General features: G+C 59.4%; 1 protein-coding gene and 1 long non-coding RNA gene across 3 annotated transcripts; one reads left to right on the plus strand and one right to left on the minus strand.

Annotated features, from left to right (window-relative positions):
* Positions 1–762: 762 nt before the first annotated feature.
* LOC129400105 (uncharacterized) lies at positions 763–13,541 on the minus strand. Of its 2 annotated transcripts, XR_008627433.1 has the most exons (4): positions 13,251–13,541; positions 11,843–11,918; positions 1,685–1,792; positions 763–1,348 (listed from the first exon to the last, which is right to left on the minus strand). It is a non-coding gene; the product is annotated as an uncharacterized LOC129400105 (long non-coding RNA). The 2 variants fall into 2 exon arrangements; XR_008627432.1 differs by lacking the exons at positions 763–1,348; positions 1,685–1,792 and adding an exon at positions 11,524–11,744.
* Positions 10,286–27,504, plus strand: WNT6 (Wnt family member 6). Its single transcript, XM_055123199.1, has 4 exons — positions 10,286–10,447; positions 22,897–23,117; positions 23,218–23,531; positions 26,731–27,504. Exons 1-4 carry the CDS (start codon positions 10,368–10,370, stop codon positions 27,190–27,192), a joined length of 1,077 nt encoding a protein of 358 aa, XP_054979174.1. The 5' UTR covers positions 10,286–10,367; the 3' UTR covers positions 27,193–27,504.
* Positions 27,505–27,857: the final 353 nt, after the last annotated feature.

The raw sequence follows: 27,857 nt of genomic DNA on the forward strand, positions 1-27,857 counted from the left end.
GACATAATATGCAGCTATGAGAAAAGATGGAATCTTGCAATTTGCTAAAACTTGGGTGAGGGGGCTGGAGCGATAGCACAGCGGGTAGGGCGATTCCCAGCATCCCATATGGTCCCCTGAGCACTGCCAGGGGTGATTCCTGAGTGCAGAGCCAGGAGTAACCCTTGTGCACCTCCAGGTGTGACCCCAAAAGCAAAAAGATAAAAATAAAAAATAAAAAAAATAAAATTTGGGTGAAACTGGAGCGTGTCACCTACACAGTAAGTCGGGGGTAGGAGTCGGGGGGACAAGGACAAACACCAGATACTATCACTTATCTGAGGTAGATAGAGAAACAAATGGAAAGAATAGACAGTATTGGTGGCTGACAGGCCTTGGCTTTTGAGCACAAAACTGAAATTACTGAGTGGAGTGGGAGTTGGGGAAGGCAGAGGCAGTCTAGAAGTGACACTGTGGACAATGGGCGGGGGGTGGGGATGGGGTCAGTCGTGGGCACTTTGGTGGGGCTGCAGTGACATGCAACAGGTCATATAGTGAAATCTATCACTACTCTAACCATTTTGGGGGTGGGTTTTATTTTGCTTATTTTTTGGGTAACATCCAGCAATGCACAGGGGTTACTCCTGGCTCTGCACTCAGGAATTACTTGTGGCAGTGCTTAGGGGACCATATGGGATGCTATGAATCGAACCCAGGTTGGCCGCATGCAAGGCAAATGCCCTACCCACTGTGCTATCTCCAGACCCTACTCTAACCGTTTTACCTAAAATTCAATTTAAAAAGAAATCTTCAGCCAAGACAGAATGGATGATTTGCTGTGCATATGTTATATTCAGCCAGTCAAGAACATAACTCGGGGCTGGAGAGATAGCACAGTGGGTAGCGCATTTGCCTTGCACTCGGTCGACCCAGGTTCAATTCCCAGCATCCCATATGGTTCCCTGAGCACCACCAGGAGTAATTACTGAGTGCACGAACTAGGAGTAACCCCTGTACATTGCTGGGTGTGACCAAAAGAGAAAAAAAAAGAAGCCATAATTCGTCCAGGATGTTAGGTTGACGGCAAAGGACTGGAAGGGGACTGGATTGGAGGGTCTGTCTCTCAAAGATGGTGGCAGCAATGAAATGTCCCGATCCAGTGAGATGACTTCAGGAGAACACGTGTGTTAGTAGTTTCTGCCAACGTCCTGGGCCTCTGCCATGCTATGCATCTGCTCCTGCGGCCTCCACGGGGCACCAGCTCACAGTTTCCTTGGGCCTCTGCCTCGTCTGTCTTCTTCTGCGCTTCAGCCTATGCGTTCGCTTCTTCCTCCACTTAGCTCTCGTGGTACGAGAAGATGGCGCTACCCTAAAATGCAATTTGGAAAAAATACCTACCTCAGGAAGTTCTGAGCATGAACTGAAATCCTTCACTCCCTTCCAAATATGCTTCAGAAGTTATTTCTGAAAGTGAGAGTGATAGTATAAGTACGGGTATGGGTGCTTGCTTTGCATACAGTCAATCCGGGTTTGACTCTCAGCACCCGATATGGTTCCCCAAACCCCCTCAGGAGTGACCCCTGAGTGTAGGGTCAGGAGTCAGCCCTGAGCACCGCTGGGTGTGGCCCCCAGATAAAACAAACAAAACAGATCTCTTGGGGCTGGTGAGATAGTGCAGTGGGTAGGGCGCTTGCTTTGTACATACCTGACCTGGGCTCAGTTCCCTGAATCCCATATGGTCCCGCCGAGGACCGCCAGGAATGATTCCTGAATGTAGAGCCAGGAGTGATTCCTGAGCATCGCCAAGTGTGACCTAAAAACAAAAACAAACCAAGCAAAAAAAAACCTCTTAATTATCACAGAATAAACCTACGCATTGTAAAATAAGTATATATGTACATGTGTGTATGTGTGTGTGTGTGTGTGTTCAGAGGGTTCAAAGAAACATACCCAAGGAAATGGGAAAACCGTTACTAACGCATCAATTAGATACATTTATTAACATTAACAAAGCTTGAAACGGTAAAGAAATATCCACTTTGGTAGTCTTCTACGGTTCTCCTTTTCACCTTGCAGGTTTTGGAGAACATCAACCGTGTTCTCTTAAGGAGCAGTGTCTCATGTCGCCAGGAGATGGCGCTGTCACCCTTTGCTTAAGCTTCCTGAAAGAGCGTGGGAGAGGGTGCGGGACCCCTGGACTGGGGATAAGAAATCCTTCGGCCAACCCTAGAGCCCCCAGTTCCCACCTGAACTCAGAAGACGCAGTTCTGTGGGGGCTCGACAGGGTGGGAGGGGGACGGCAGATGGCTTTACGGGCACGAGTGCACTCTCTTTTCCCTGGCACTGGGGCTGGTGACCCTGCTGGCCTGCTGGCCGCTCTTCCCTCAGGGCCGTGTGCCTCTTGGAGGAGACCCTGAGCCATCTCAGTGCAGAATAATCTGTTGCACGCCAGCCGGCAGCACCTTGGAAAACTTTCTGGAAGTCATTGCACAAGCTTTGTTTCCTGGGTGTCTCCAGAGCCAACGCTCGGTATAAGGATCCTGAATCTTTTTGTTTGTTTGTTTGGGGGCCACACCCAGTGGTGCCCAGGGGTTCCTCCTGGCTCTGCACTCAGGACTCACTCCTGGCAGTGCTCAGGGGGCCGTATGGGATGCCGGGGATCGAACCTGGGTTGGCCGTGTGCAGGGCAAATGCCCTCCCCGCTGTACCATTTCCCTGGCCCCAGGACCCTAAGCCTTCTGCTCCCCGTCACTAGTGACTCTGGATTCACGCTTAATTGGGACTTATGGGTCTATCTGATAGTAGACTAACTTATATTTGCTTTTGCTTTTATTTTGGTGGTGCTCAGGGCTTACTGTGGCTTGGTGGTCAGGGGTTACACTTGTAGATGCTTGGGGGACCGTAGGCAGTGCCAGGGATTGAACCTCTATCAGCCGTGTGTGAGGCAAGCTATTTAACCTCGGTGCTGTCGCTCAGGTGAACTTTTTTGGGTTGTTGTTAGTCCTGGGCACTACCAGTGGGGCTGCAGGAGTTGGCAGGCCCGAGGAGGAACGGGGAAGGGGAACACAGGGTTCCAGAGAGCTGGCTTCAGCGAGGAGGTGCGTGCTCACAGAGCCTGCCTCGTCCTGCCTGGCATGTTTCTTGCTCTCCAACTTCAGGGCCTGTCAGGCCCGTGGCTCACACCAGTAGGGCCCCACACAAACCAAGGGCAAGTAGACACACACACAAGCAGCTTTCCAGACTGTATATCCCAAAAGGCCCAAGGGCCTATTGCTGGGAATTGGATAGACTGACTCATCCATCCATCTGTCCATCCATCCACCAATCTATTCATGCACCATACATCCATCCTTCCATACATGCATGCACACATCCATCTTTCTGCCCTTCTATCCATTCATTCATCCATCCATCCATCCTTCCATTCATGCATGTATCCATCCATCTTTCTTCCATCCGTCCATCCATCCATCCATCCATCCATCCATCCATCCACTAACCCATCCATCCATTCATCCATCTTTCCATCCATCCTTCCATCTGGATGTGAGGTCTCTCACAGTGAGTTTTTTGCTGGGGACCAAAGCCAGATGAGCAGAATGAGGAGATGGCACGAGGAGGGCAGGCTTTGGGGCTGGGCCAGGAACTCCCCCTCGATCACTGGGTCCCTTTTCAGGCAATGACCAGAGCCACCATCTCCCAACTGGCGAGGAGACTGGCCTGGACCCTCACCAGACTTGGGGCTTTCAGAGCTTCCTCGTTGCTTTCCTACAACCCCCTCTGGTGGTGAAGGCGAGGAATGCGGAAGCAGCCCGAGAACAACTAAGTGCACAGCTGGGCGCCCCTGAGCCCAGGCACTGAGGAGATGTAGCCGGGACCCCCTCCTTGGCCCCAGCCCCACCACGTGAGCTGCCTCCCACCCCCCTCATTGCTCCTGACTTAGATGGGGAGCAGCCACGAATTCTCCTTGTCATCCAAGCATGTCCCCCCGCTACCAGCCCTCTGCTGGGCTTGGCCCGGCCGGCTTTCAAACCCATCTGTGCAGCTTCGTGTTCAGAGCTCCCGTTCTGTCCCGCTCTCCTTCTTCCTTACTTGCAAAATAGAATGGCAAACGTCCGTCACTGCCTTATCGTCTTGTAGTGCTCCCTATTTGGGGCGCGAGGGGCGGGGGGAACACGCACCGTTGCTCAGGGGCTACTCCTATCTCACATCCAGGCCTCCCTGGAGCTCCTTCCTCCAGAAGCTTTGTCCTCCCTTCCCATCTTAACTAGTGCCCCTCACCCCCTTCTGCCCGCAGCCCCTCCCGGGTCCCTCCGTGCCCAGGTGCCCTTGCTGGAGGCACGAAGATGAGTGTGAGGTGCTTCTGCTCACCGGCCTTCCCCACTCTCTAGCTGGGTCCTGGCCTCTGGTGCACGGTAGGCACCCACAATTGGGGGACTGAGGTTGCTGGGGGGATGCTGCCCCTTAGCACAGCAGGTAGGGCTCTTGCCTCGCACACGGCCAATCCCGGTTCCATCTGGGCATCTCATATGGTCCGGACCCCGTGCCCCAAGGCCACCAGGAGTAAGCCCCGAGCACAGCCAGGGGTGGCCCCAAAACAAAGCCCATGCAACCAGCCATCAGAGATGGGCTGAAGAGCAGGGCGGGGTGAGCAGTGGCAAGAGTGGAGAGATGCCCTCCCGGAACTCCTGAGGCCACGTCAAGGGCCCCCAGGAGGAGCCAGGCTGGGTCAGGACCGGCTACGTAAAATAGGGGTCCAGCCACACCCCTCCGGGGTCCATGGGTTTGAACTAAGTGGAAACAAATGTTCCCCAGCTTTTGCCTTACTCTCAGCCTTGGCCCCTCCCCCATGTCAGAGCCCCCTTCTTTCTCCTGGTGGCAGATGTGGTGATTGGGAGGTGGAGAGCACTCATGGGGGTCACATGGGAGATGAGAGGCAGGTGGGCTCCCTGGGGAATGGGTGTGGGGAGGGCAGGGGGTGTTCCCTGGACAAAGACCCGGGGGACTCGGCCAGCCAGGCAGGGTAAGAGGGGCTGGCCCATCGGGGAGCCAGGCTGGGGGTCTCCCGCTGGGAAGGAAGGCTGTGCTGGAACCGGGAACAGGCTCCGGACACTGGGTCCGCTGGACCGAGGCGAGCTGTCCTGGCCCGGCCCGGGGAGTCCGGCCCCCTCGCTGCTTTCTGCCTCTGCCCACGGCCCCCTAGAGAGCCGGCTTTCCTCTGGGTCTCCTGGGGGCCAGGCCCCCCCAGGAATTCTCCAGTTCTCAGTCCCCACCCTCCGGGGCTGGGGAGGGAGGTGAGGGAAGCAGGGAGGGAGGGAGGGGAAGGGTCACAGGCCCAAATTCCTGGGCTCCTGCAGCTCCAGTGTTCCAGAAACAAAGCGGGGAAAGTGATTTACAGGAGCGGGGAAGAGGGCGCTGGGAGACAACCCTGCGCAGGACGAGGACCTGCCTCGCCCGGGGCCCTTCTGATGTTATCTACCTCCAGCTGCCTCCCCGCCGCCCCTCCTTCCCGCCCGCCCGCCTCCAGCGGACGCCCCCCCAGCTGAGAAGTGGCCTTCACGGCTTCTCAGGCAGAGTGGGGGCCGGGTGGGACCAGAGGACAGAGACTGGCGCAGGGTGGCCCGGGCCCTTCCTGCATGTGTCCCTGCCCAGGCGGCGGGGAGCTGGCAGGCGGGTGCGGGCGGGCCCCGGGAGGCCAGAGCTGCTGTCTGCGTGACCAGCTGGGCCTGTGGGTGAGGGGGCCAGGGGACCCCCATCACTTCTGTGGGCTTACCTGGAAGCCAGGCCACACTGGGCATGGGTGTGACAGTGTGTGTGTGCCCTGAGTATGACAGTGTGCAAGGAACCATGTACATGTGACCCTGTGTGTGACCACGTGCATGTGTGACCATGTGTGTGAGACCAGGTGCATGAGCCTGTGCGTGTGACCCTGTGTGTGACTGTATGTGTATGACCATGTATGTGACAGTGTGCATGTGAGCAGCTGTGATCATGTGACAGTGTATGTGACCCTGGGTGTGTGACCCTGGGTGTGACTGTATGTGTATGACCATGTGTGTGACAGTGTCCGTGTGATCAGGTGTGATCAGATGACCATGTGTGAGTGTAACAGCATGCATGTAACCATGCATGTGACTCTGTGAACGTCTGTGTGTGATCCTATGTGTGACCATGTGTGTGTGACTATCTGTGTGTGATCTTTTGTGTGACCATATATGTGTGACTGTCTGCAAGTGATCCTGTGTGTGACTGTGACTGTGTGTCTGTGCATGTGACCATGTGTGACAGTGGGGTTGTGTGTGTGACAAAGTGCATCATGACATTGTCATAAGATAGTGTGTGACTGTGTGATCACATGCACGTGACCATGTGTGTGACATGAGTACGATTCTGTGTGACCAAATGCATGTGACCCTCTGCATGTGATGCTGCTTGATGGCGCATGTGTGTGACCATGTGCATATGACCGTGTGTAACCATGTGTGCGCGACTATGTACCTGTGACCATGTAGCCATGTATGAGTGTGAACATGTGATGCTATGATGCTGCATGATGGTGTGTGCATGTGACCATGTGACCATCTGCGTGTGATCCTGTGTGTGACCATGTGCGTGTGACTGTCTGCGTGTGCTCCTGTGTGTGTGACCATCTGCGTGTGATCCTGTGTGTGACCATGTGCATGTGACTGTCTGCGTGTGCTCCTGTGTGTGTGACCGTGTGACTGTGTGACCATGTGCATGTGATCCTTGTGTGACCATGTGAGTGACCGTGTGTGACCATGTGTGCACGCACGCGCATGCCCACGCCTGGCTCTCCCTCTGTCTCCTGGCCCTGCGCGTCTCTCCGGGAGTCTCGAGGGTGACGTGGTGGATGCAGGCCTGGAGCGTGGGGGGTCGGGGCCGTGTGGGGCACAGCCCCTGCTGTGGCCCCTGCCCAGGTGCCAGCTGTAGGAGGGCACAGACCGAGAGGCCAAAGGGAGTGGGCAGAGGCCTCGGGCAGCGGGGGTTTTGGGAGGCGTAGGGTCCCCCATTCCGGTCACCCAGCCCCATCCTGCAGTCCTGGTGGGTGCCGCGAGCCCCCCCACCCGCATCTGGAATGAGCCGCCATGGCCTCGCGGTGGACATTCTGCAGGATCTGGCCGGAGAGAAGCCTGCGGGAGGGCGGGGCCATCTGTGTGTGTTTGTCGGAAAGGTGGGGGTGGGGGCAGAAGGCCGCCTGCGGGGGAGCAGGCTTCTTGGCAAGCGCCCCAGTTTCCCGGGCTGCTCACGCTCCCTGCCACTGCTCCCAATCCTGTTGTTTCAATAACATCATTTTTATCCACCCCACGGAGACTGTGTCTTAGGAGGGAGGGGATGAGGGCCGGGCTGGCATGGGGAGGGGGCTGGTAACGGCAGAGAGCCTGGGGTCCAGAGGCCGCAGGGCCTAGATTCGGGGCGCTCCCTGCTCAGGCGGAGGCAGGGCGGTCCCAGAACCCTGGTCCCCTGATGACAAAGACAAATACATTAAAATTCTTGCCTCGGAGAAGAATGCGGGATAGGGGAGAACATTTCATAATCTGCAATAACAGTAGCGGGTGGGGGCAGGGCCCAAACCCAGGCAGGGGTTCCCAGGGGATGGGTGACTGCCCACCTGCACCCCCGGGGGGAGCCTTGGGGCTGTCCAGCTACCCAGTGGGCACCATCTGGCCTGAGCTCAGGCCCAGCCTGGGTCTGTGTGCAGGGCCTGTGTGTGGGGGGTGGGGGGGGGGCGCAGAGTCAGCAGTGCCCAGCAAATGCACGCAACATGGGGAGGTGCGGGAGTGGGGGGAGGCTTGCGTGGCATCTGGAAGCTATTAAAGGGACAAACTGGAAGAGGGAGGTCCTTGGGCCATACCGCCCCCCCCCACTATCTCTCTTGCTCAGGCCCTCCCGGGCTCCCCCACAGTCTCTTCCCTTTGTCTAGATTACCCCAGCTGCACCCCCAACTCTGGCCTAAATAAGGCCTCAGGCTGATGCAGCAGAGCTGTGTGCCAAGGCTGTTTCTTTTCATCATCATCATCATCTTCTTCTTCTCTTCTTCTTCTTCTTCTTCTTCTTCTTCTTCTTCTTCTCCTTCTCCTTCTACTTCTCCTTCTTCTTCTTCTTCTTCTTCTTCTTCTTCTTCTTCTTCTTCTTCTTCTTCTTCTTCTTCTTCTTCTTCCTCCTCCTCCTCTTCTTCTTCTTCTTCTTCCTCTTCCTCCTCCTCTTCTTCTTCCTCTTCCTCCTCCTCTTCTTCTTCCTCTTCCTCCTCCTCCCTCCTCTGTTTCTCCTTCTCCTTCTTCTTCTTCTTCTTCTTCTTCTTCTTCTTCTTCTTCTTCTTCTTCTTCTTCTTCTTCTTCTTCTTCTTCTTCTTCTTCTTCTTCTTCTTCTTCTTCTTCTTCTTCTTCTTCCTTTTTTTGTAGGGGGGGTTTGGGGGTCACACCTGGCGACGCTCAGGGCTTACTCCTGGCTCTGTACTCAGGAGTTACTCCTGGTGGCGCACGGGGGAACTGTATGGGATGGCAGGAGGAACCCAGGACAGTAGTGTGCCAGACACGCACCCCCTCACTGTTCTATTGCTCCAGTCCATTCCGGCAAGGCTGTTTATTTCCTCCCCTGGCCATCCTTCCCATCTCAGCTCTGCTTCCTGCGGGGGGCCAGGCAGCTGTAGTTGCAGCTCTGGGCCACCTGCTGGATCCACTTGTCCCCACAATGCGGGGTTCTCGTGACCAGCCCTTCTCTTCAACCATGCTGATGTCCCAGGCAGCAGCCTCGTCACCCAAGCCCAGGCTGTCCCCGTTCCAACCCACCTGGAGATTTCTGTTTTGCTTTGGCGGCCATCCCTGGTGGTGCTCAGGGCTTCCTCCTGGCTCTGTGCTCAGGGCTCACTCCTGGCAGGGCTGGGGGGGGGGGTTTGGGACCCAGCGGGGGGGTCACAGCCTGCAAGGCAGGCAAGTGCCTTGTCCTTTTGACTCTCTCTCCCACCCACTACCTGAGGTTGCCTATTTGCACCTGAACTCCCTGCTGAGCGGCCTCAGAGGGTCCCCATCAGTTCTCACACAGGCCACCCTTAAAAGGTGGAGGGCCCTTCTAGAAGGTGGCCTGGGGAAGGCTGGCGCTTGCTGTGGAATGTCAGTACCACCTGTCCCTCGGCACCCCGGGAGCATGCTGGCCAGAGTTGGGGGGGGTCAGACTGCAGCCTCGGCTGCTGCCAGCGCTTGGCGTGATGAATGGAGCTGTCCCTCCTCCGCGGGGGCCTTTGATCTCCCCCCCCCACTGTCGTGGGGAGGGGGCCAGGGGCATCAAAGACATTTTTGTGGCATTAGAAAATCAGATAAACGCCACCTCACCTGCAGCTGGCTCTCCCACCCCTTCTGCCCCGGGCCAAGCTCGGGGACCCGCGGACATACGCGGACCCTTGAAAAGGCGCACGGGCAGAGGCAGCGGCGGCGGCGGGGGCGCTGCGCTCCGCACCCCGGCGGGCGGCGGGCGGCGGGCGAGCCGTCCAGGGGTTCCTGCTGCCCGCTAGCCTCCCCTCCGCACGCCCCTCCCGCCCACTCGGGCTGGAAGAGGCGGGGAGGCCGGGGAGCGAGAGTGGGGGGCCCGAGGCAGGCTTCCTCCCTTCAGTAGGCAAACGGAGAGACGAGGCGCCGAGGCGGAGTCGGGGCGAGAGGGGGGGACTCGCCGCGCGACCCATCAGGGCTTTGGCATCCCCACGCCCGAGCACCCAGCGCCCCAGGCAGGCTTCCTCTGGGGAGGGGGTCCCTCTCCAGCATCGCCCTCCGCACCGTCCGCCCCCACCACCCCAAACTCCCTCATTCCTTGGAAGTTTTCTCTCTTTACAGTCAACAAACCTGTCAACCGTCTCTCTTCCAGCCCGGCCCCCATTCCACAGCTCCTCTTCCTTCTCCCCCTACCCCCTTCTCCAACCCTCCGTCCCCTCCCGGAGGTGGCCGGGGATGGGGTGGGGGGGGCTCCCAGGGCCGCGGGAAGCGGGCGGGTCCCGCAACCCTGAGCGCGCCCCGGCCCCGCCCCGGGCCCCGGCTCCCGCCCTCCGCGCCGCTCCGCGCCCGCCGCCCCGGGGCGCACGGCTCCCTTCCGCGAGTCCCGCCGCCTGACTGTCGCAACGGTCGCCCCCCCCTCTCCGCCCCCCAGCCTCCTCCCCGGTCTCCCCCCTCGCCCCCGCCCGCTCCCCTCCCACCCCCGCCCCCGGCTCTGATTTCTTCTCCCGAGCGGGCTCTGCAGGAGACACAGGCGCTGGCTACCCCGTCGGCTCCCCGCCTCCGCCGCGCCCTCCGCGCGCCCGGGATGGGCCCCCCCGCCGCCGGCCGAGCGCCGCGCTCGCGCTGACGCCCCGGCTCCCGCGCGCCCCGCCGGCCCCCGCGCTCACGATGCTGCCGCCCGCACCCTCCCGCCTCGGGCTGCTGCTGCTGCTGCTCCTGTGTCCGGCGCACGTCGGCGGGCTGTGGTGGTGAGTGCTGCGCCCACGAGGTTCTCCGGGTGGGGGGGGTGGGGGGAGCCGAAAAAAAAATTTAAAACCACCCCAAACCCTCGCGACCCGCCCCCCCCCGGGGCTCCCCGCCGCGCCCCCGCCGCTGGCGCGCCGCGGGGCTGCGCGAGGTGCGGGGGAGACGCGTGCCGCCCCTTGGGCCCGCCTCCGCCTGGGCACTCCTGCCAGCCCCGCGCCCCGCCGCACCGCCTGTGGTACGCGCGCTCCCCGGGGGTACCCGAGCGCGAGCGAGCGCACCTAGGAATTGCCCGATGAGTGGGACCCGGGGCGAAGGATGGGCAGAGAGAGAGCTCTGGAAGTGGGGGGAATAAAAAAGGAGAAAGAGAAGAAGGTGCTAGGTGGGTCCTGGATTCAGGGCTGGGGGACCCGGCTTGCGGGGAGGGAAAGGAACAAGGCAGAAGGCTCAGGTGCGGGGTCAGGCAGCTCCTACTACACTTTGCCCACCCGCTCTCCAGCCTCTTTCCTCGAGCCTCTCTCAGAGCGGGCGGTGGTAGAGGGCAGGGAGATGTAAAGAGGAAACTGAGGCAGACCTCCGGCTTTCCCTCTGCTTTCTCCTCCCCCAAGGAAAGAAAGAAAGAAAAGAGAAGGTCCAGAAAAGGGCCCCAAGCCCTCCCAGATGTAGGGCCGTGATGTCATGGAGGGGTAAAGGTGCGGCTCAGGAGGTCACTGAGGACCAGGGAGGGTCCCTTTGGGAAGAGACGCAGGCCTGACCCGCCGGGGGTTGAGGATGTGTTTCCAGATCTGGCTTCCTGGATCTGGCCCTAGCCGGAGCAGAAACCTAGGGCAGCTAAGGTTGCAGGAACTCTGCGGCTTGGGAAGTGGGACTGAGGCTTGGGAGAGTGGGTGCCCAGCTGGGAGATGGGGATACGGGAGACTTTTCCCTTCTCCTTCGCAGCCTCCTGGGCTGCAAAGACCCGCCCGGAATAGTTGGGTGTTCAGAGAGGAGGGACTTGGACAAAATACCGCTGATGCACCAGCCAATCCTAAGAAGGCAGGGTTGTGTTTATTTGCATATCGCCGTGTCATTGGCTAGACCGTCTACCCTCTGCTCCTCCCGGGATTTGGAAGGAGGGGTGCTGGGGGCAGAGCCCTCTCTTCCCGGGACACCGGGATCCCGGGTGCTGCTGGCGGGATCTCTCCTGTGAAGCCGGAGAGAGCCAGGGAGGGGGCAAGTCGAGGACAACGCGGGTATTGGCTAGGGAACATGCTTCCTTGGATCCTGGTTTATCCTGCTGTAGAATCTATGAAGTAGACGCACCTGAGATCCAATCCCAGTCTGGGGTTAACTTGGGTGACCTTGGACAAATCATTTCTCCTCCCAATTTCTCAACTCTTTTAAGGCAGACTGTGTCCTACCTGGCAGATCTGGGAGTAGATGATCTGGAAGTTCTCATGTGTCGGTTTTGTTCCTTCAAATTTCAAATTCTTGGGTCTAGAAGTGCCCTCGGCAAAAGGGGGATTGCGTTAGAATTTTTAAGCTAGGATCCCAAGTCAGTAAGCCCTTGTAAAGGGATGGTTCTCTTGTTCCCCAACAAAACTTCACCTGCTTTCTTTCTGTTTAAATTTTGGGGCCTCATCAAATCATGCTCGGGGGCTACTCCTGGTTCTGTGCTCAGGGATTGCTCAAGGGGTATTTAGGGTGCCAGGGATCAAACCCTAGACTCCTGCCTGGAGCCCACTGTGCCCATTTACAGGGAATGAAGATGAGTTTCTTCATTTGCTCATTGTCTTCCCTCCCTCTCTTCCCTTTGGTCGGATTTGTTCTCATCCTTCCAGTTCAAAGGCCACTTCTGGGGTTGGAGAGAGAGCTCAGAGGGTGAGCGGGGCCAGGGTTTGATCCCCTCCCTCCCCTCTAGAAGCAGTCCCAGAGCATTTCCAGGTATGCCTCTCCCCCCAGATAAAGGCATAAGAAACGCCACTTACTCTGTCTCCCGTGGGTTCTCCCAGCACCCATGCATTGGGCAACCATGCCAGTAACCACATTTTCTTCCCTCCGAGCACAGTTATCTGCTCTGGGATCTCCCTTCCCTATTCCCCAGGCTGAGTCTTTGTCTCCAGGGCCCCTGAGGCTAGCAGGGTGGGGGGGCCAGTTTGGTGGCTGAATTGGTCGATTCTCCTTGCGGAGGTCCAGACCTGTGTGGGTTCTTTTGTTGGGGCCCCACGGCACTGGGTGGGGGCACGGCCAGAGGGGAGAGGGGTCTGGTCCCTGGGAGACCTGGAAGCAGGGAGGAGGAGGGGCGGGGAGAGGAGGGCAGGTGTGGGGGAACACAGAGGCCTTCATGGCCGCAGCTGCGGGGCGGGCTGGGTGAAGAGTGAGGCGCGGGGTGATAAGGCGCCCACTCCCCTCTCTCCTCCCTCGGACACGGCCGCCCTTTGAAGTGAGCCCCGAGTCCTTCCTGGGATGTGCCCCTTGGGCCCTCCAAGATCAGGTTTTGGGCTGAGTCCGGGTCCAGCCGCCCAGGTGTCCTGAAGGTCCTGCCCTCCCCCTCGGTCCCTCCCCCTCCTGCCCTCCCCTTCCATCACTCCCCTGGAGTCTTGAGCAACTGGAGGCTGCTGCGGCTTCCTGGATCTCTAGGAACTGCTGCTGGCGGCGCTCTCCTCCCTGCCTCCCCGAGAATGCAGCCCAACCCTGGGCTCCCTGGAGGGCAGGAAACCTGCGGCACCCACCCCCCATCCCCCGCCCCCGAGCAGAGGGGGCCCCACGCAAGGAGGGGCCCAGGCTCCAGAGCCCTGGCTCTAGGTTCCAGAGAAGGGTCCCTCCTACCTTCCCAGCCTCCAGCCTCCAGCCTCCCCGCCGTGCGAGGCTCTGAGCTGGCCTCCAGCCTCCCGTCCATCTGTCTGCAGCCCTATCTTGGTGAATCGCAGAATCCCAGATTCCAGGACAAGGGCCAGGCTCTCCTGAGGTCATCTTGTCCAGTCTCTCGCCTCCAGGCCATCGTAGGCTCTGCCCCAGCCCCCAGCCCAGTCTCCGGACAGAAGCAGAGATAGAGACAGAGACAGAGAGAGACAGTCAGACCGAGACAGAGAAAGAGACAGACAGAGATAGAGATAGAGACAGACAGAAACAGAGACAGAGAGACAGAGATAGAGATAGAGAGAAAGACAGACAGACAGAGACAGACAGTGAAAGAGACAGAGAGACAGAGAAATAGAGAAACAGACAGAGGCAGAGAGACGGAGAGAGAGAGAGGCTCCTCCTGGTCACCAGCGGGCTCCCCCTTGCCCCTGCTCATCCTCCCTGCAGTGTCCCCCCACCCCCCAGCAAATGCTTCTCACTGTCTGACCCATCTTTATTTATACCTTCAATCAGAGGGTGTAGAAAATAGCTCGCTCTCACAGAATGGCCAGAGCAGTGCCCTTCTCGCTTCCTCTTTCTGTTTCATATTTTCTATGAAAGAGACCGGCCCCCTCCCCTCCGTCCCCTCCCCGCCCCCACCTCCTCTTGCCTTTTGACCCTCCCCACCTCCCTTAGGAAATAGGAACCAGAGACCCAGGTCAGCGTCATGGCAAGACCCCCCCCCTCAACTTCCAGGGGGACAGGGAAGGGACCCCAGCTCCTGAGGGGCTCCCAGAATTTCCAGCTGGGACCTGCATCTCCCCCTCCCCCCTACTCTTCCTTCTCCCTCTTGTCTGTCTCCGGGGCCTCTCTGACCCTTCCTGGGCAGTGCCGCTGCGGGCACCCTCCCAGCTCAGGGTGGGATGGGAGCCGGGTGGGGTGGGCTGTCCGTGCCGTGCCCCCCACCCCAGGCCTCCGGTCTTGGCAGCCTCCCCTGAGAGAGACAATGAGGCTGTGAGCAGAAAAGGGCAGGGGCGAGAGGAGCTGAGTCCAGGCCAGAGCATGCCCCGAGCCCCCAGAATCTGGCACGCTGACATTTCCTGGGGGGGGCTCCTCCGAAGCCAGAATAGCGGCGGGGGCATCAGAGGGGGGTCAGGGGGAGGCTTGATCACCAGGCCCCAGCGAGGGGGGCTCTAGAATGTGGACTTTGATGGGGGGGGGATGAGCGAGGAAGGGCGGGCGGGCTGGCAGCGGGCGCCCGGCCAGCAGGGAGGGAGCCTGGCCCTGGGCCGGACGGGCAGGGCGGAGAGCGCCCTCTAGCCTGTGCCCTGGGCAGAGGAAGGGCAGCGAGGGAAGGGTCGCAGGGCCCTTCCTCCTTTCCACCTGGCTCGGCGCTGGCTTCTCCCCTCACCCGCCCAGGCCCCCTGCCACTTGAGCCCGCCTTGACCCCACGCCACCCAGAATGAGGAAGCCGGGCGTCCCCCTGTCCTGCGGCCTGTCGGCCTGTCTTGTGTGCAGGGGGCCGGCCCTTCTGCAGACCCCCTGCACGCCCACCCCAGACCAGCTCGGGGCAGATCGCTGGCACCTGGCTGCCTCCTCGGGGAAGCGGGGTGGGGGGGGCCTCCCCGGAGTCGGGGAAACGCGTGTCCATCTCCGGCCCTGTCCCGCACAGACAGACAGACAGACCTCAGGTAGAGCGAAGGCGGGTGGGAGGGGGCGGCTCCGGCCTCTCGCCGCGGAGCGGGGGAGGGGCGGCGGCGGGGAGGCAGGGGTTAATGGAGCTGGGGCATCCCGGGGCTTTGATGTGGCGGTGGGGGTGGGGGCGGCGACGGGGGGAGGGGAGCGGTAATTACCGAGTTAGAGCGAGCAGGACCGGACGGGCGGGCGGGCGGGCACAGGCCCGGGCCCGGCCGCCACAGCCGTCAAGCAGCATTTTTCTGCCCCTTCTCCACCACCCACCTCCCCCACCCCCCCATGCAGCCCCCACCCCACCCCCCCGCCCCCCGCCCCGGGACTCAGGGCTCCCTCTGCTGGCTGGCTGGCAGGTGGGGGCCCCTGGGGGAGGAGAGTCGGGAAATAGAGGGGGGGCTCTGCTTAGGGGACCCTGGGCAAAGGGGAAGGCGGCGGGAGAGTCTGTGACCCCCTTGACCCACGTGACTGACTGCGGAGGGGCAGGGTCCAGGGGCTCGGCCTGGGGCGCGCACTGAGGGGGTGCAGAGACCCAGGCTGAGAGGTCAAGGGTGGGGGCACGGGCTGCTGGCCGCGCAGGTTCAGAGAAGAGCCGGGGTGGGAAGAAAAGCCCACTGGACAGAGTGACGGAGGGGTGCGGCCCAGCGCGGGGGCGGGGTGGGCGGGGGTTGGGGAAGGGTTTCAGCAGACACAGGGCACAGGCTCCAGACCATCCCAGAGCGAGCCCAGGGCACAGCCAGGATCTGCAGCCCCCGTCTGGCCAGAGCTGGGGTGCTGCCTTAGGAGATCTTTGTCTTTATTTATTTTCAGTTTTTAATTTTTTTTTTTTTTTGCTTTTTTGGGACACACCCGGCGATGCACAGGGGTTACTCCTGGCTCTGCACTCAGGAATTACTCCTGGTGGTGCTCGGGGGACCATATGGGATGTTGGGAATTGAACCTGGGTGGGTTGCATGCAAGGCAAACGCCCTACCTGATGTGCTGTCGCTCCAGCCCCAGATCTGTGTCTTTCAAGAGTTTTCGGGAGCCAGAGTGATAGGGGTTTTCCTTGCAGTCCCCATAGGGCCCCCTAGCCCAAGCGGGAGCCGTCTGATACTGGGGATGGGGTTGAAAACTGTGCACACAGAATTAGATCATGGCTGATTGTAAAGTTGGGTGCTATGAATCACTTTGTAAATTACAGTCACTGTCACTGTCACTGTCATCCCGTTGCTCATCGATTTGTTCGAGCGGGCACCAGTAACGTCTCTCATTGAGAGACTTATTGTTACTGTTTTTGGCATATCCAAAACACCATGGGTAGCTTGCCAGGCTCTGCCGTGTGGGCGTGATACTCTCTGTAGCTTGCCTGGCTCTCCGAGAGGGGCAGAGGAATCGAACACGGGTCGGCCGCGTGAAAGGCGAAAGCCCAACCGCTGTGCTATCGCTCCAGCCTACAGTACCTCAATAAAATATATTTTTTTAAAAAATAAAGAGTGTGGGGCCGGAGCGATAGCACAGCGGGTAGGGCGTTTGCCTTGCACGCGGCCGACCCGGGTTCGATCCCCGGCATCCCATATGGTCCCCCAAGCACCGCCAGGAGTAATTCCTGAGTGCAAAGCCAGGAGTAACCCCTGAGCATCGCTGGGTGTGACCCAAAAAGAAAAAAAAAAAGAAAAAAAAATAAAGAGTGTTCTACTGGGGACCAGGGGGGCCACACAGAGGTTAAGACACCATTGGTTTCATCCCCCGAGTACCATCAGAAGTGACCCCCAGAACTCGGAGTCTGGAGTAAGCTCTGAGCACTGCCAGGCATGGCCCAGACCCTTCGACCTTGGCAATAATAAAGTGTCTGCTGGAAGGGTCAGCACGTGGCTCAGCAGTCGAGTGCTCACCCTGAGTGTCTAGTGCCCTGAGTTGGATTCCTGGCGCTGCTAAAAAGGATTTTCTGAAAAGGAAAAAATAAAAAATAAAAATAAATGAAAAGGATTTTCTATCTAGTGGCAGATTTTAGACAAGAGAACCTTGGGCCAAGGATCCGGCCCGGGAGCTGGAGCTCATTCTTCGTGTGTTGGAGACCTGGGTTCGATCCCTTGCACCATAGGGTCCTCTGAGCACTGCTGAGAGTGACTTTGGGCACCACTAGGTGAGGCTCAAAAGCAACGCCCCCAACCAAAAAATTAATAATAATAAAGAAAAATCAACAGAAACACCAAAAAACATGACAGGGGCTGTAGAGGTGGTTCTGGACTTTAGGCACATGCTTTGCATGTAGCCAGCCCTTGGGTTCGATCCCTGGCACTGCTTAGGGACCCTGCCGGGGGGGGGGGAACCCCCGAGCACAGAGCCAGGACCAGCCCCTGAGTCAAGGCATGGGGCCGACTCCAGCTTGATCTCTGGCACCTCGTATGGTTCTCGGACTTGGGGTTCCCCAGAGCACCCCAGCTATGATCCAGCACGGAGTTAACAGCAAGCCCCAAGAACTACCAGGCATGGCCCACCCCCCTCCCCAATTTTACTTTATTTTTAAAAATTGGATTTTTTTTGGGGGGGTAGGGGGTGTTGCACCCTACAATGCTCATGGCTTATTCCTGGCGGTGTTGGGGGACCTTATGGGATGCTGGGGATTGACCCAAGTCGGCCACGTGCAAGGTGGACGCCCTATCTTCTGTCTGATCACTCTGGGACCCCTCTCTTCAATTATTAAAAAAAAAAAAAGGAATAAACATCACAGAGGGAGCTGGAGCGATAGCACAGCGGGGAGGGCGTTTGCCTTGCACACAGCCGACCCGGGTTCAATTCCCAGCAACCCATATGGTCCCCCGAGCACCGCCAGGAGTAATTCCTGAGTGCAGAGCCAGGAGTAACCCCTGAGCATCACCAGGTGTGACCCAAAAACCAAATAAATAAATAAATAAATAAACATCTCAGAATCGTTTTGTGGCTCAAGAAGACCCCCTTCACCTCCATCCCCCGATGAGTCATGGGAGGTCCCAGAGGGTCAGTGAGGGGTGGGAGCACCGGCCCAGGGCTGCAGGTGCCTGGAAGACAGACTCTGTGAACTGGAGAGAAGCCAAGTGAGGTCTGGATGGCTGCAGGGGCAGACGCGGGGTGACTCGGGGCCCAGGAGCTCGGGGGGTTGCTGGACGGGCTCAGGGCTCACAGCCCACCAGGACAGTGTGGACAAGGCAGCAAGGTCCCCATGTCCTTCTGACCCCTGGGGCCACTTTCTCCCGGCTCCTTGGAGCTGGAAAGGTGTGTCCAGCTTTCCTGCCATGGGGGTCCCTTTACTGAGTGGCCAGGGTCAGTCTCCCCACTTCTCCCTCTACCCCCACCCTGTGTTGTATGTGAGGGATAGCAGATGGTCAGTCCCTGGCCTTTCTTTGGCCTCTGAATCCTGGACGGGTGGAGCAGATCTATTCCCCAGATCTGGTGAGAGCCATAGGAAGTGCCAGGAGAAATAGGGGGCCCCTGAGGTCACCCCAGTCGGCTCACAGTGCTCCCCCCAGGGAAGGAGATGGTGGCACCAGCCAGGACTGGCTCGTGCCCTTCCTGTGTCCACACAGACCGTGAGGAGCCCTGCTGCGGTGGAACGGGTCATGGACCCTGACCTCATCCCTACATCCTTCCACCCCTGGGGGGTCCGGCACCCCAGGTTCAGGTGCTCCTAAAGGGGGGGGTAACTTTTCTGAGCCGGCCCTTGCCAGTCTTGGCCCAGAGCCCGAGAGAGCATTTAACTGTGGATTCTGTGGGGTCTCCCTAGAGCAGCTTGGAGGGACTCCAGGTCACTCCGGGCAGTGCTCTAGATGGCTTGGTGCTCGGCCCTGCAGTGCTCAGGGGAGAGGGGATGCCTCCCAGGGCTCTGGGGGAACATGCAGAACAAGGGCTGGGACTCAGAGTCTCACACATTCTAGAATATGCTCTGACCCCCCCCCCTCCCCACCTCTCCCACTGACTCCTAAACCTTTCAGAGTTTCTGCTCTTTTTTTTTTTTCTTTTTGGGTCACACTCGGCGATGTACAGGGGTTACTCCTGGCTCTGCACTCAGGAATCACTCCTGGTGGTGCTCAGGGGACCCTATGGGATGCTGGGAATCGAACCCGGGTCGGCCTCGTGCAAGGCAAATGCCCTACCCGCTGTGCTATCGCTCTAGCCCCCAGCTGCTGGGGAATTTTGATCTCAGTCTCTCCTCCCAGGACAGAGTTCAGGAGAGGAGAGAGGACACTGAATTGCCCAGAGAGCTCAGCTCCCCTGGCCCCGGCCCCTGGGAGGGGGGGCGCGGGCAGGAGGGGGGAAGCGAGCCTGCAGTGTCTGACCCCCGCTCCCCACCACACCCCTCCAGACTTGGCTGCGATTGAGGAAGGCAGCCGGGAGGGGCGGGCAGGGAGCAAGCCGGTCCCTGGGGGTTCCTCCTGCCCATCCCTTCTCCTGGCCAGCTGGTAAACAAGCCTCATTCCCAGGCAGCCGGCCAGCTGGGGAGCCAGACCCTCACCCCCACCGAGGGTCAGCTCCACCCCTCCCCTGCCGCCCCCCCCCCCCGCCCCCGATTCCTCTCCTATCTCTATCTATTCCCCTGAGAAGCAGGCAAGGCCAAGGGGTCCGTGCTGGTCCCCCCATGTGCCCCATCCGCTTCTGCCTTCCTGCGGGGAGTAGCCTTGGGGAGATAAGCCGGGCAGCCTTGGGGGAGAAGGGAGGGGGCGGGCGGGAGCAGCCGGAGCGGAGCGGCAGAGCGAGGGAGGGCCGGCTCGCGGAGCCCCCCCCTCACCCCCAGGTGAAGCTGGCCGTGCAGGTGGCCGGAGAGAGTGGACGCCAGCCAAGCCCAGGATTGATGCCCCAGGCCTGCGAAACCCGAGGGTCTCCTCCCTCCATGGCGCCATCAAGCAGCCAAGGACCGCGTGCCCGAAGGCCTTCGCCCTGGGGTGCCTTCTCCCCGCGTGAAGCAGGTCACGCTCACAGCCGTCTCCTGTGAGTCCTCTGGGGCCTGCAAGTGTTCGTGATGAAAACAGGAAGGACGTGGGGCTGGGGTCAGAGGACAGCGGGGAGGGCGTTTGCCTTGCACGTGGCCGTCCCAGCTTTGATCCCCAGTGTCCCCTCGGGCCCCCTGGACACCGCCAGCAGTAATTCCTGAGTGCAGAGCCAGGAGTAAGCCCTGAACATCGCTGGGTGTGGCAACACTCCCCCCTAAAAAAAAACTTGCGGGGAGAGCTGGGGTACATCTTCGAGTGCCGGAGGCCCAGGTTCAGTACCTGGTACCACACGGTCCCCCAAGCAACCCCCAGACGTGATCCCTGCAAAAAGCAGAACTGAGGGGGCTGGAGCGATAGCACAGCGGGTAGGGCGTTTGCCTTGCACGCGGCCGACCCGGGTTCGATTCCAGCATCCCTTATGGTCCCCTGAGCACCGCCAGGAGTAATTCTTCCTGAGTGCAGAGCCAGGAGTAACCCCTGTGCATCGCCAGGTGTGACCCAAAAAGAAAAAAAAAAAAGAACTGAAAATAAAATTGGGGTGAAGTCAGGTGCCTGGACACCTCCCAGTGAGACAAGAAGGCCAGAGCCCCTCTGGGGTGCACGGCCGCAGACTTGCGTCTCAGCTGGCCCCATGCCATGAGGAGTGGACGAGGGGTGGGGGACACTCACCAACTCGGGGGGCTCACTGGGAGCCAGGTGGGATACCCCCACCCTGAGCCCCACTTCCACCCGCTCCCCACTGCTCCGACCATCTTTTTTTTTTTTCTTTTTGGGTCGCACCCAGCAATGCTCAGGGGTTGGCTCATGCATTCAGGAATCACCCCTGGCGGTGCTCAGGGGACCCTATGGGATGCTGGGAATCGAACCCGGGTTGGCCGCGTGCAAGGCAAACACCCTACCCGCTGTGCTATTGCTCCAGCCCTGCTCCGACCATCTTTAGGGTGGGCTGTGCCCACCCAGCCGCAGTCGCAGTGCAGAGCTGACCGGGCCTGGGCCAGGAGGAAGGAGGCCTGGAATCTAAGTCTCGTCACGCCCAGAGAACCTTAGCTCAGCACCAGGACAGGGACTGGCAGGGACTGGGGGTGTGTGTGATGTATGTGTACTTGTGTGGTGTGTGTGTGTGATGTGTGTGTTATGTATCATGTGTGGCTGTGTGCAGTTTATCTGGTGGGTGTGTGATGTGTATGTGTGTGTGGCTACGGGTATGTGTGTGGTGTACGTGTGGTGTGTCTATGTAGCATGCCGGTGTCTAGCTATGTGATGATGTATATGTGGTGTGTTTTGTGCGTGTGTGGGGTGTGTCATGTGTGAATACAGTGTGTATAGTGTGGTGTTTGCATGGTGCATGTATATGATGGCTGTATGCGTTTGTGTGGTCCCTGGGTGAATGGCATGTATGGGCATGTGTGTCTATAGGTGAGTGTCGTGTGTGTGTGTGTGTGTGTGTGTGTGGTGTACATGTGTCTAGCTATGTGATGTATATGTGGTGTGTTTTGTGCGTGCACGGGGTGTGTCATATGTGAATATGGTGTGTATGTGTGTGGTGTTTGCATTGTGCATGTATATGATGGCTGTATGTGGGGGTGGCTGGGTGGGTGGCATGTATGGGCATGTGTGTCTATGGGTGAGTGTTGTGTGTGTTTGTGTGTGGGGGTGTGTTCACTCTGTGTGTGTGTGTGTGTTTGTGTGCGCCTGGGCCCACACACCTCCCTGTAGCCTCCTCTTGCCCGTTGGCTGCTGGGCCCTGGGTACGTGCAGCCCTGACCCCCTCCCTGCAGGCAGACCCGTCATCTCTGGGTCGAGGGCGGGAGTGTGGCGGGTGCAGGCCCAGCGAGTGGCGATGCCCCGCAACCGAGGAGGTGCCGTCCACCACGCCCTCCCCGTGTTCTCTGCCCCGTATGCCCCCCCCCCGCTGACCCTCCCCAGCTCCGCGTGCTCCCCTCGGCACCCTGAACGCTCCAATCAGAGCGTTGGACTGAGGTGGTCCCACCGGGAGGTGACCCCGGGTGCCAACCCTTGGTGGGGCTGCTCGGTGGGAACGCAGAGGCGGGGAGGAGGCTGGGCGCGGGCGGGTTTCTCAGTGCGCACGACTTCCCCGACGGGGTCTTTTTGGTTTGCCTTGGGGCCGCCTCCAGCCGTGCTCAGGGCTGGCTCCTGCACTCAGGGGTCACTCCTGGTGGGCGAGGGAACCATATGGGGTGCCGGGGATCGAACCCATGTCGACTGCATGCAAGGCAAGTGCCACCCCCCTTGTCGCTCTGGCCCTCCCCATGGAGTCTTGTATCGCCAAGCCCAGCGCCTCTGCACTGTCCTTCCTGCGGCTGCCCTCCCTTTCGGTCTTGCTCCTGACCGTTTCCTCCTCGGCCGGATTTGGGGCCAGGCCTGTGGAATTCGCGCCTGCTGACAGGGGTCTTCACCCCGAGTCAACACCCTGGGATTTATTGCCGAAGGACGAGAGAGGCGCGTGGACGGTCGGGAAGGTGGTGCTCGGGGCTGTGCCTTGGAGGCAACTGTGGGCTCGGACTCCAGCGCTGAGTGAGGGTCTCTGAGAACATGGCAGGGGAGGACGCACCCGCAGCATCAGTCGAAAGACCCCCCACGGGGTGCCGGGGATCAAACTCTGCCGGCTGCGTGCAGGTCAAGGGCCCTACCCACTGCACTTTCTCTCCGGCCCCCCGGGGGTCTTTCAACACCAGGCCCCCTGAGAGGGTCCCTGTGTCCCTGGGGGCACTCCTGGGAGGGGCAGAAGGAAGAGCTCGGGGGAGTGGGACTGGGGCGTCCCCCCCTAAGAATAACAGCCGCGTGTGAAGGCGAGGACCCTCCCCAGGGTCCACGGCAGCTTTCAGTCCAGAATCTAGTTCAGAGGTGACACAGATGGGGGCAGTCAGAGAACACAGCCGGGCCAGCTGCAGGGCCTGTGGCGGGCAGGGGGGGAGGGGGCCAGCCCCCGCCTCCCCCACTCCACGGTGACCCCTGACCTGCTTGCCTTTGCTTCCCAGGGCCGTGGGCAGCCCTTTGGTCATGGACCCCACCAGCATCTGCAGGAAGGCCCGGCGGCTGGCGGGGCGGCAGGCCGAGCTGTGCCAAACAGAGCCGGAAGTGGTGGCAGAGCTAGCCCGGGGCGCCCGGCTCGGGGTTCGAGAGTGTCAGTTCCAGTTCCGCTTCCGCCGCTGGAACTGCTCGAGCCACAGCAAGGCCTTCGGGCGCATCCTGCAGCAGGGTCAGTGTGTGTGTGGGGGGGTGGGGGGGTCCACCCTGAGGGGAGGCTTCCCAGGCCCTCGGGGTGGGAGTCGGGCTGACCCGCTGCCCTGCCCCCGCAGATATCCGCGAGACGGCCTTCGTGTTCGCCATCACGGCGGCGGGGGCCAGCCACGCGGTCACGCAGGCCTGTTCCATGGGCGAGCTGCTGCAGTGCGGCTGCCGGGCGCCCCCCGGGCGGGCCCCCCGGCCCCCCGGCCTGCCTGACCTCTCCGGGCCCCCCGAGGGTAGCGCGGCCTGGGAGTGGGGCGGCTGCGGCGACGACGTGGACTTCGGGGACGAGAAGTCGAGGCTGTTCATGGACGCACAGCACAAGAGGGGACACGGGGACATCCGAGCGCTGGTGCAGCTGCACAACAACGAGGCCGGCAGGCTGGTGAGTAGGGGCGGAGTGTGCGTGCCTGCGTGTGTGTCCGTGTGTGCGTGTGTCAGAGGACATGTGTCAGTGTGTGTAGGTCAGTGTGTGTCAGTGTGTGTCTCAGTGTATATGTGTCTCTGTGTGTGTGTGTCAGTGTATATGTCAGTGTGTGTGGGGGGGTAGCATGTGTGTCAGTGTATGTGTGTGTCAGTGTGTGTCCGGGTGTGTGCCAGAGCATACATGTGTGAGTTTATATGGGAGTGTATCTCCGTGTGTGCGTGTGCTGTCTGTGAGTGTGGGAGTTTATGGGGGAGTGTATGTCTGTGAGTGTGTGTGAATGAGTGTCTGTGGTGTGTAAGTGCGAGCTGTGAGTGTGTTTGTGGGGGAGCGTGAGTCAGTATGTATAAGTGCGTGGGAGTGTTTATGAGTGTGTGAATGAATGTGTGCATGTGTTTACGATTGTGTGTGATAATGTGAGTGTGTGAGTGTGCATAAGAGTGTGAGTGTAAGTCTGTGTGTTAGTATGTGAGTGTATGTGAGTGTGGGTGTAATTATGTGGGTCTGTGAGTGTGAGTGTATGTGAGATTGTGTGGAGTGTATATTTGGGCGTGTGAGTGTGTGAGAGTAAGCATGTGAGTGTGAGAGTGTGAGTGTAAGTATGTGCATGTAAGTATATGCGTGAGTGTGGAGTGTATGTGAATGTATGTGAGTGTATGTATGTATAAGTATGTGAGTGTGTGTGAGATTTTGGAGCATGCTGTCAGGAGTGTGTTAGGAAATGAGGGTAGGAATGATGCTTTGTAGACATACATTGATATGTGTTAGCATGTTAATACCTGCAAAACTATGTGGACACATTAATAGAGACAAGTGTTAATATGTGTAGGCAAGTTAACATGTGACCTCATGTTAAAACATGTGGGTACATGTTAATGCATGTTAATGTATAACATGTGTTGATATGTGGGCATGTGACTAAATGAAAGTATATGTAGCTGTATGTGGATATATATTAATACATGTGGACACATAGGCACATGTTAAATGTGGGCATGTTAATATTTGTGGACACATGCTGGTGTATATGGACGTATGTTTTTTTTTTTCATTTTCATTTTTTTTTTAAAATTTTTTATTGAGTCACCATGTGGAAAGTTACAAAGTTTTCAGGTTTAAATCTCAGTTATACAATGCTCGAATACCCATCCCTTCACCAGTGCTCATATTCCACCACCAAGAATCCCAGTATAGCTCCACCCCACCCCTCACACCCCTAACCCCCCCACGCCCCTAGCCCCCCCACCCTAAGCCCCCCCCGCCTGTGTAACTAATAAATTTCACTTTACTTTCACTTTGATTGCATACATGGACGTATGTTAATGTGTGTATATGTTCGTGTATATGGTGTTTGGCATGCAGGCATATGTTGATACATATAGGCATATATTAATATGTATGTGTTAATATTTGAGGACATATGTTAATGTATGTGGACATATATTGGTGCATGTTATGTGTGGTGCTCTATGGTTGTATGTTAATATGTAGGTGTGATAATACATGTGGTGCGTATTACTATTTGTGGGTCTGTGTTGATGTGTGTGGGCGTGTGTTAATGCTCATGGGTGTGTGTTAACACATGTGTGTGCAATGACAAGTGCGGTAGGTGCGGACATGTGTGGGAGCCAGCGTGGCAGATGCTTGGTGGGGGTGACGGGGCTGTGGGTGTGGAAGGGCCTGGGCAGGAAGACTCGAGGCCTTTAGAGACCCCAGCGGGGAGAGCAGGTGGGCTGTGCTGCCAGGGATGGGCGAAGAAGGGAGACCAAGGCAGGGGTCAGGGCTGCGGAGACAGGACACGAGGAAGAGCATGAGCCTGGCCTGCTCGAGGCCCTGAGTTCGATCCCTGACCCCACCTGTGCTCCTGTCTAGTCCTCGTGCCTCTGAGTGTCCCTGGAAGGTCCCTATTTTGTTGTTTAAAGCAGTGGGGGTTGGAGCCAGAGCACTAGTACCGTGGGTCGGACGCTTGCCTTGCACGCGGCTGACCCAGGTTTGGTCCCCCAGCACCCCCTAGGCCCCCTGAACCCTGCCAGGAGTAACCCCTGGGTGCGGAGGCAGGAGTGAGCCCTGAGCACCGCTGGGTGTGGCCCCCACACAAACATAAAGTGGTAGGGACTGAAAGACAGGACAGGATCTGGGCTAGAGGAAGGCTGTGAGGGCAGGGGAGGCTGCAGGGGTGAGGGGAGCCGGGAAAGGGTGGAATGGGTGCTGGGCAGGCAGAGAACTGTGAGTGCATGGCCCCTTGCCTGCTGGCGGCCAGTAGCACCCAGAACCCCAGCAGCCACCCCCCCCCTTCCCTCTGCAATGAGAAAGCTCCCAAACTCCCATTCCCAGGAGGGGGGTAAGGGAAGAAAGGGGGTCTATGAAGTGGGCACCCACATCTGAGCTCCTGAACCCTCTCACCCCCAAATGGCTAGTGGGGGTGTGTCCCTGCCCCCTGCTACAGGGACCCCCGAGTCCCCCTGGGAAAGGCCTAGACTAATGGCCTCATGTCTCAGCCCCAGGGTCGTCTAGGAACGGGGACACACACACACACACACACACACACACACACACACACACACACTTTGCCCTCTGGGGTTTTGGTCACAGGAGAGGGGCCCAAAGAGCTCTATGGGGACAGGCCCCCCTGCTGTCAGAGCTGGGAGGGCCCCCAACAGACCTGGCTTGCCCGCCCTGAGGGTTAAGAAAGAGGGGGGAGAGGCTGGAGTGATAGCACAGCGGGTAGGGCGCCTTGCATGCGGCCAACCCTGGTTCGATTCCCAGCATCCCATATGGTCCCCTGAGCACTGCCAGAGGTAATTCCTGAGTGCAGAGCCAGGAGTAACCCCTGTGCATCGCCGGGTGTGACCCAAAAAGCAAAAAAAAAAGGGGGGGTCTCTGTTGGCAGGACAGGGGACACCCCACCCTGGAAAAGAGCCTCACACCTCCTTCCCCTGCTGTTCGCCCGTGCCCTCCCTGGCTTTGGGTCCGGGATCTATGCTACCTTCTGTGTGCCCAGAGGGACAAGGACGCCCCAATTTTCTTCCTCCTCCATCCTGTCTTCCCCCCTCCCCTCTCTGCCCCTTGAGCTCCCCTGATCTCCTGCGCCCCCAGCCCTCCTCCTCCTGTCCACCCTCACCGCGCCCCCCTCTCTTGCCCTCGGCCCCCCACCCCGCAGGCGGTCCGGAGCCACACGCGCACGGAGTGCAAGTGCCACGGGCTGTCCGGCTCCTGCGCGCTGCGCACCTGCTGGCAGAAGCTGCCCCCGTTCCGCGAGGTGGGCGCGCGGCTCCTCGAGCGCTTCCACGGCGCGTCGCGCGTCATGGGCACCAACGACGGCCGGGCGCTGCTGCCCGCCGTGCGCTCCCTCAAGCCGCCGGGCCGCGCCGACCTGCTCTACGCCGCCGACTCGCCCGACTTCTGTGCCCCCAACCGGCGCACCGGCTCGCCCGGCACGCGCGGCCGCGCCTGCAACAGCAGCGCCCCGGACCTCAGCGGCTGTGACCTGCTGTGCTGCGGCCGCGGCCACCGCCAGGAGAGCGTGCAGCTCGAGGAGAACTGCCTGTGCCGCTTCCACTGGTGCTGCGTGGTGCAGTGCCACCGCTGCCGCGTGCGCAAGGAGCTCAGCCTCTGCCTGTGACCGCGCCCGCCGCCGCCGCCGCCGCCCGCGCGCCAGCCGGGACCGCTGCCTGGCGCGGGACCCTCCCGGGCTCTGGAAACTGATGCGGAGGGGAGTCGGAGGGCTGCTGGTGGTTGCTCTCCCCCCCACCCAGGCCGGAGCACCACACGTTCGCTCTCCCCACCCCCTGCCCGACTCTGGGGGCTTCTGGAGTCTCCGCAGGCCCTCTCTGGCCTCTCCACCCGGATGGAAAAGCAAAGCAGCGGCATCTCGGTTCCTGATCTCGGGGGTTCCTGCCCACTGCTGGCCGAGTTTCCGATCAATAAAGAGATATTTAAACCAGTAGGGCTGGGATGAAGCTGGGGGCCGGGGGAGCTGGGCAGGGCTTTCAGGCTCTGGGAGGACTGTGTGTGCAGCGGGTAGCACCCGTGCAAGTAGCACCTGGTGTGTGGCAGGCTGGGGGTGCATCTCATCACCCTCGGTCCCTACCCCCACACACACATAGGGTGTTAAGGGGGTTCCCAAACATAGGGTGATGAGCGGGTTCCCAAATCTCTCCCTTGAAGTCTTCTATTTATCTTGGGATTTGGGGACCACACCTGGTGATACTCAGGTGTTATTCCTGGCAGTGCCCAGGAGGCCATATGGACAAAAGTTGGGTCTGCCATGTGCAAGGCAAGTGCCCT

The sequence above is a fragment of the Sorex araneus genome, chromosome X, assembly GCF_027595985.1.
Source record: "Sorex araneus isolate mSorAra2 chromosome X, mSorAra2.pri, whole genome shotgun sequence".
NCBI classification, from domain to species: Eukaryota; Metazoa; Chordata; class Mammalia; order Eulipotyphla; family Soricidae; genus Sorex; species Sorex araneus.

What these genes read in the sequence shown, in the direction of transcription:
- WNT6 (XM_055123199.1), top strand. Translation starts at nt 10,368, where the DNA reads ATGCTGCCGCCCGCACCCTCCCGCCTCGGGCTGCTGCTGCTGCTGCTC. An exon ending in CACGTCGGCGGGCTGTGGTG is followed by an intron (nt 10,448 to 22,896) that starts GTGAGTGCTGCG and finishes TTTGCTTCCCAG; the next exon opens with GGCCGTGGGCAGCCCTTTGG. An exon ending in ACAACGAGGCCGGCAGGCTG is followed by an intron (nt 23,532 to 26,730) that starts GTGAGTAGGGGC and finishes CCCACCCCGCAG; the next exon opens with GCGGTCCGGAGCCACACGCG.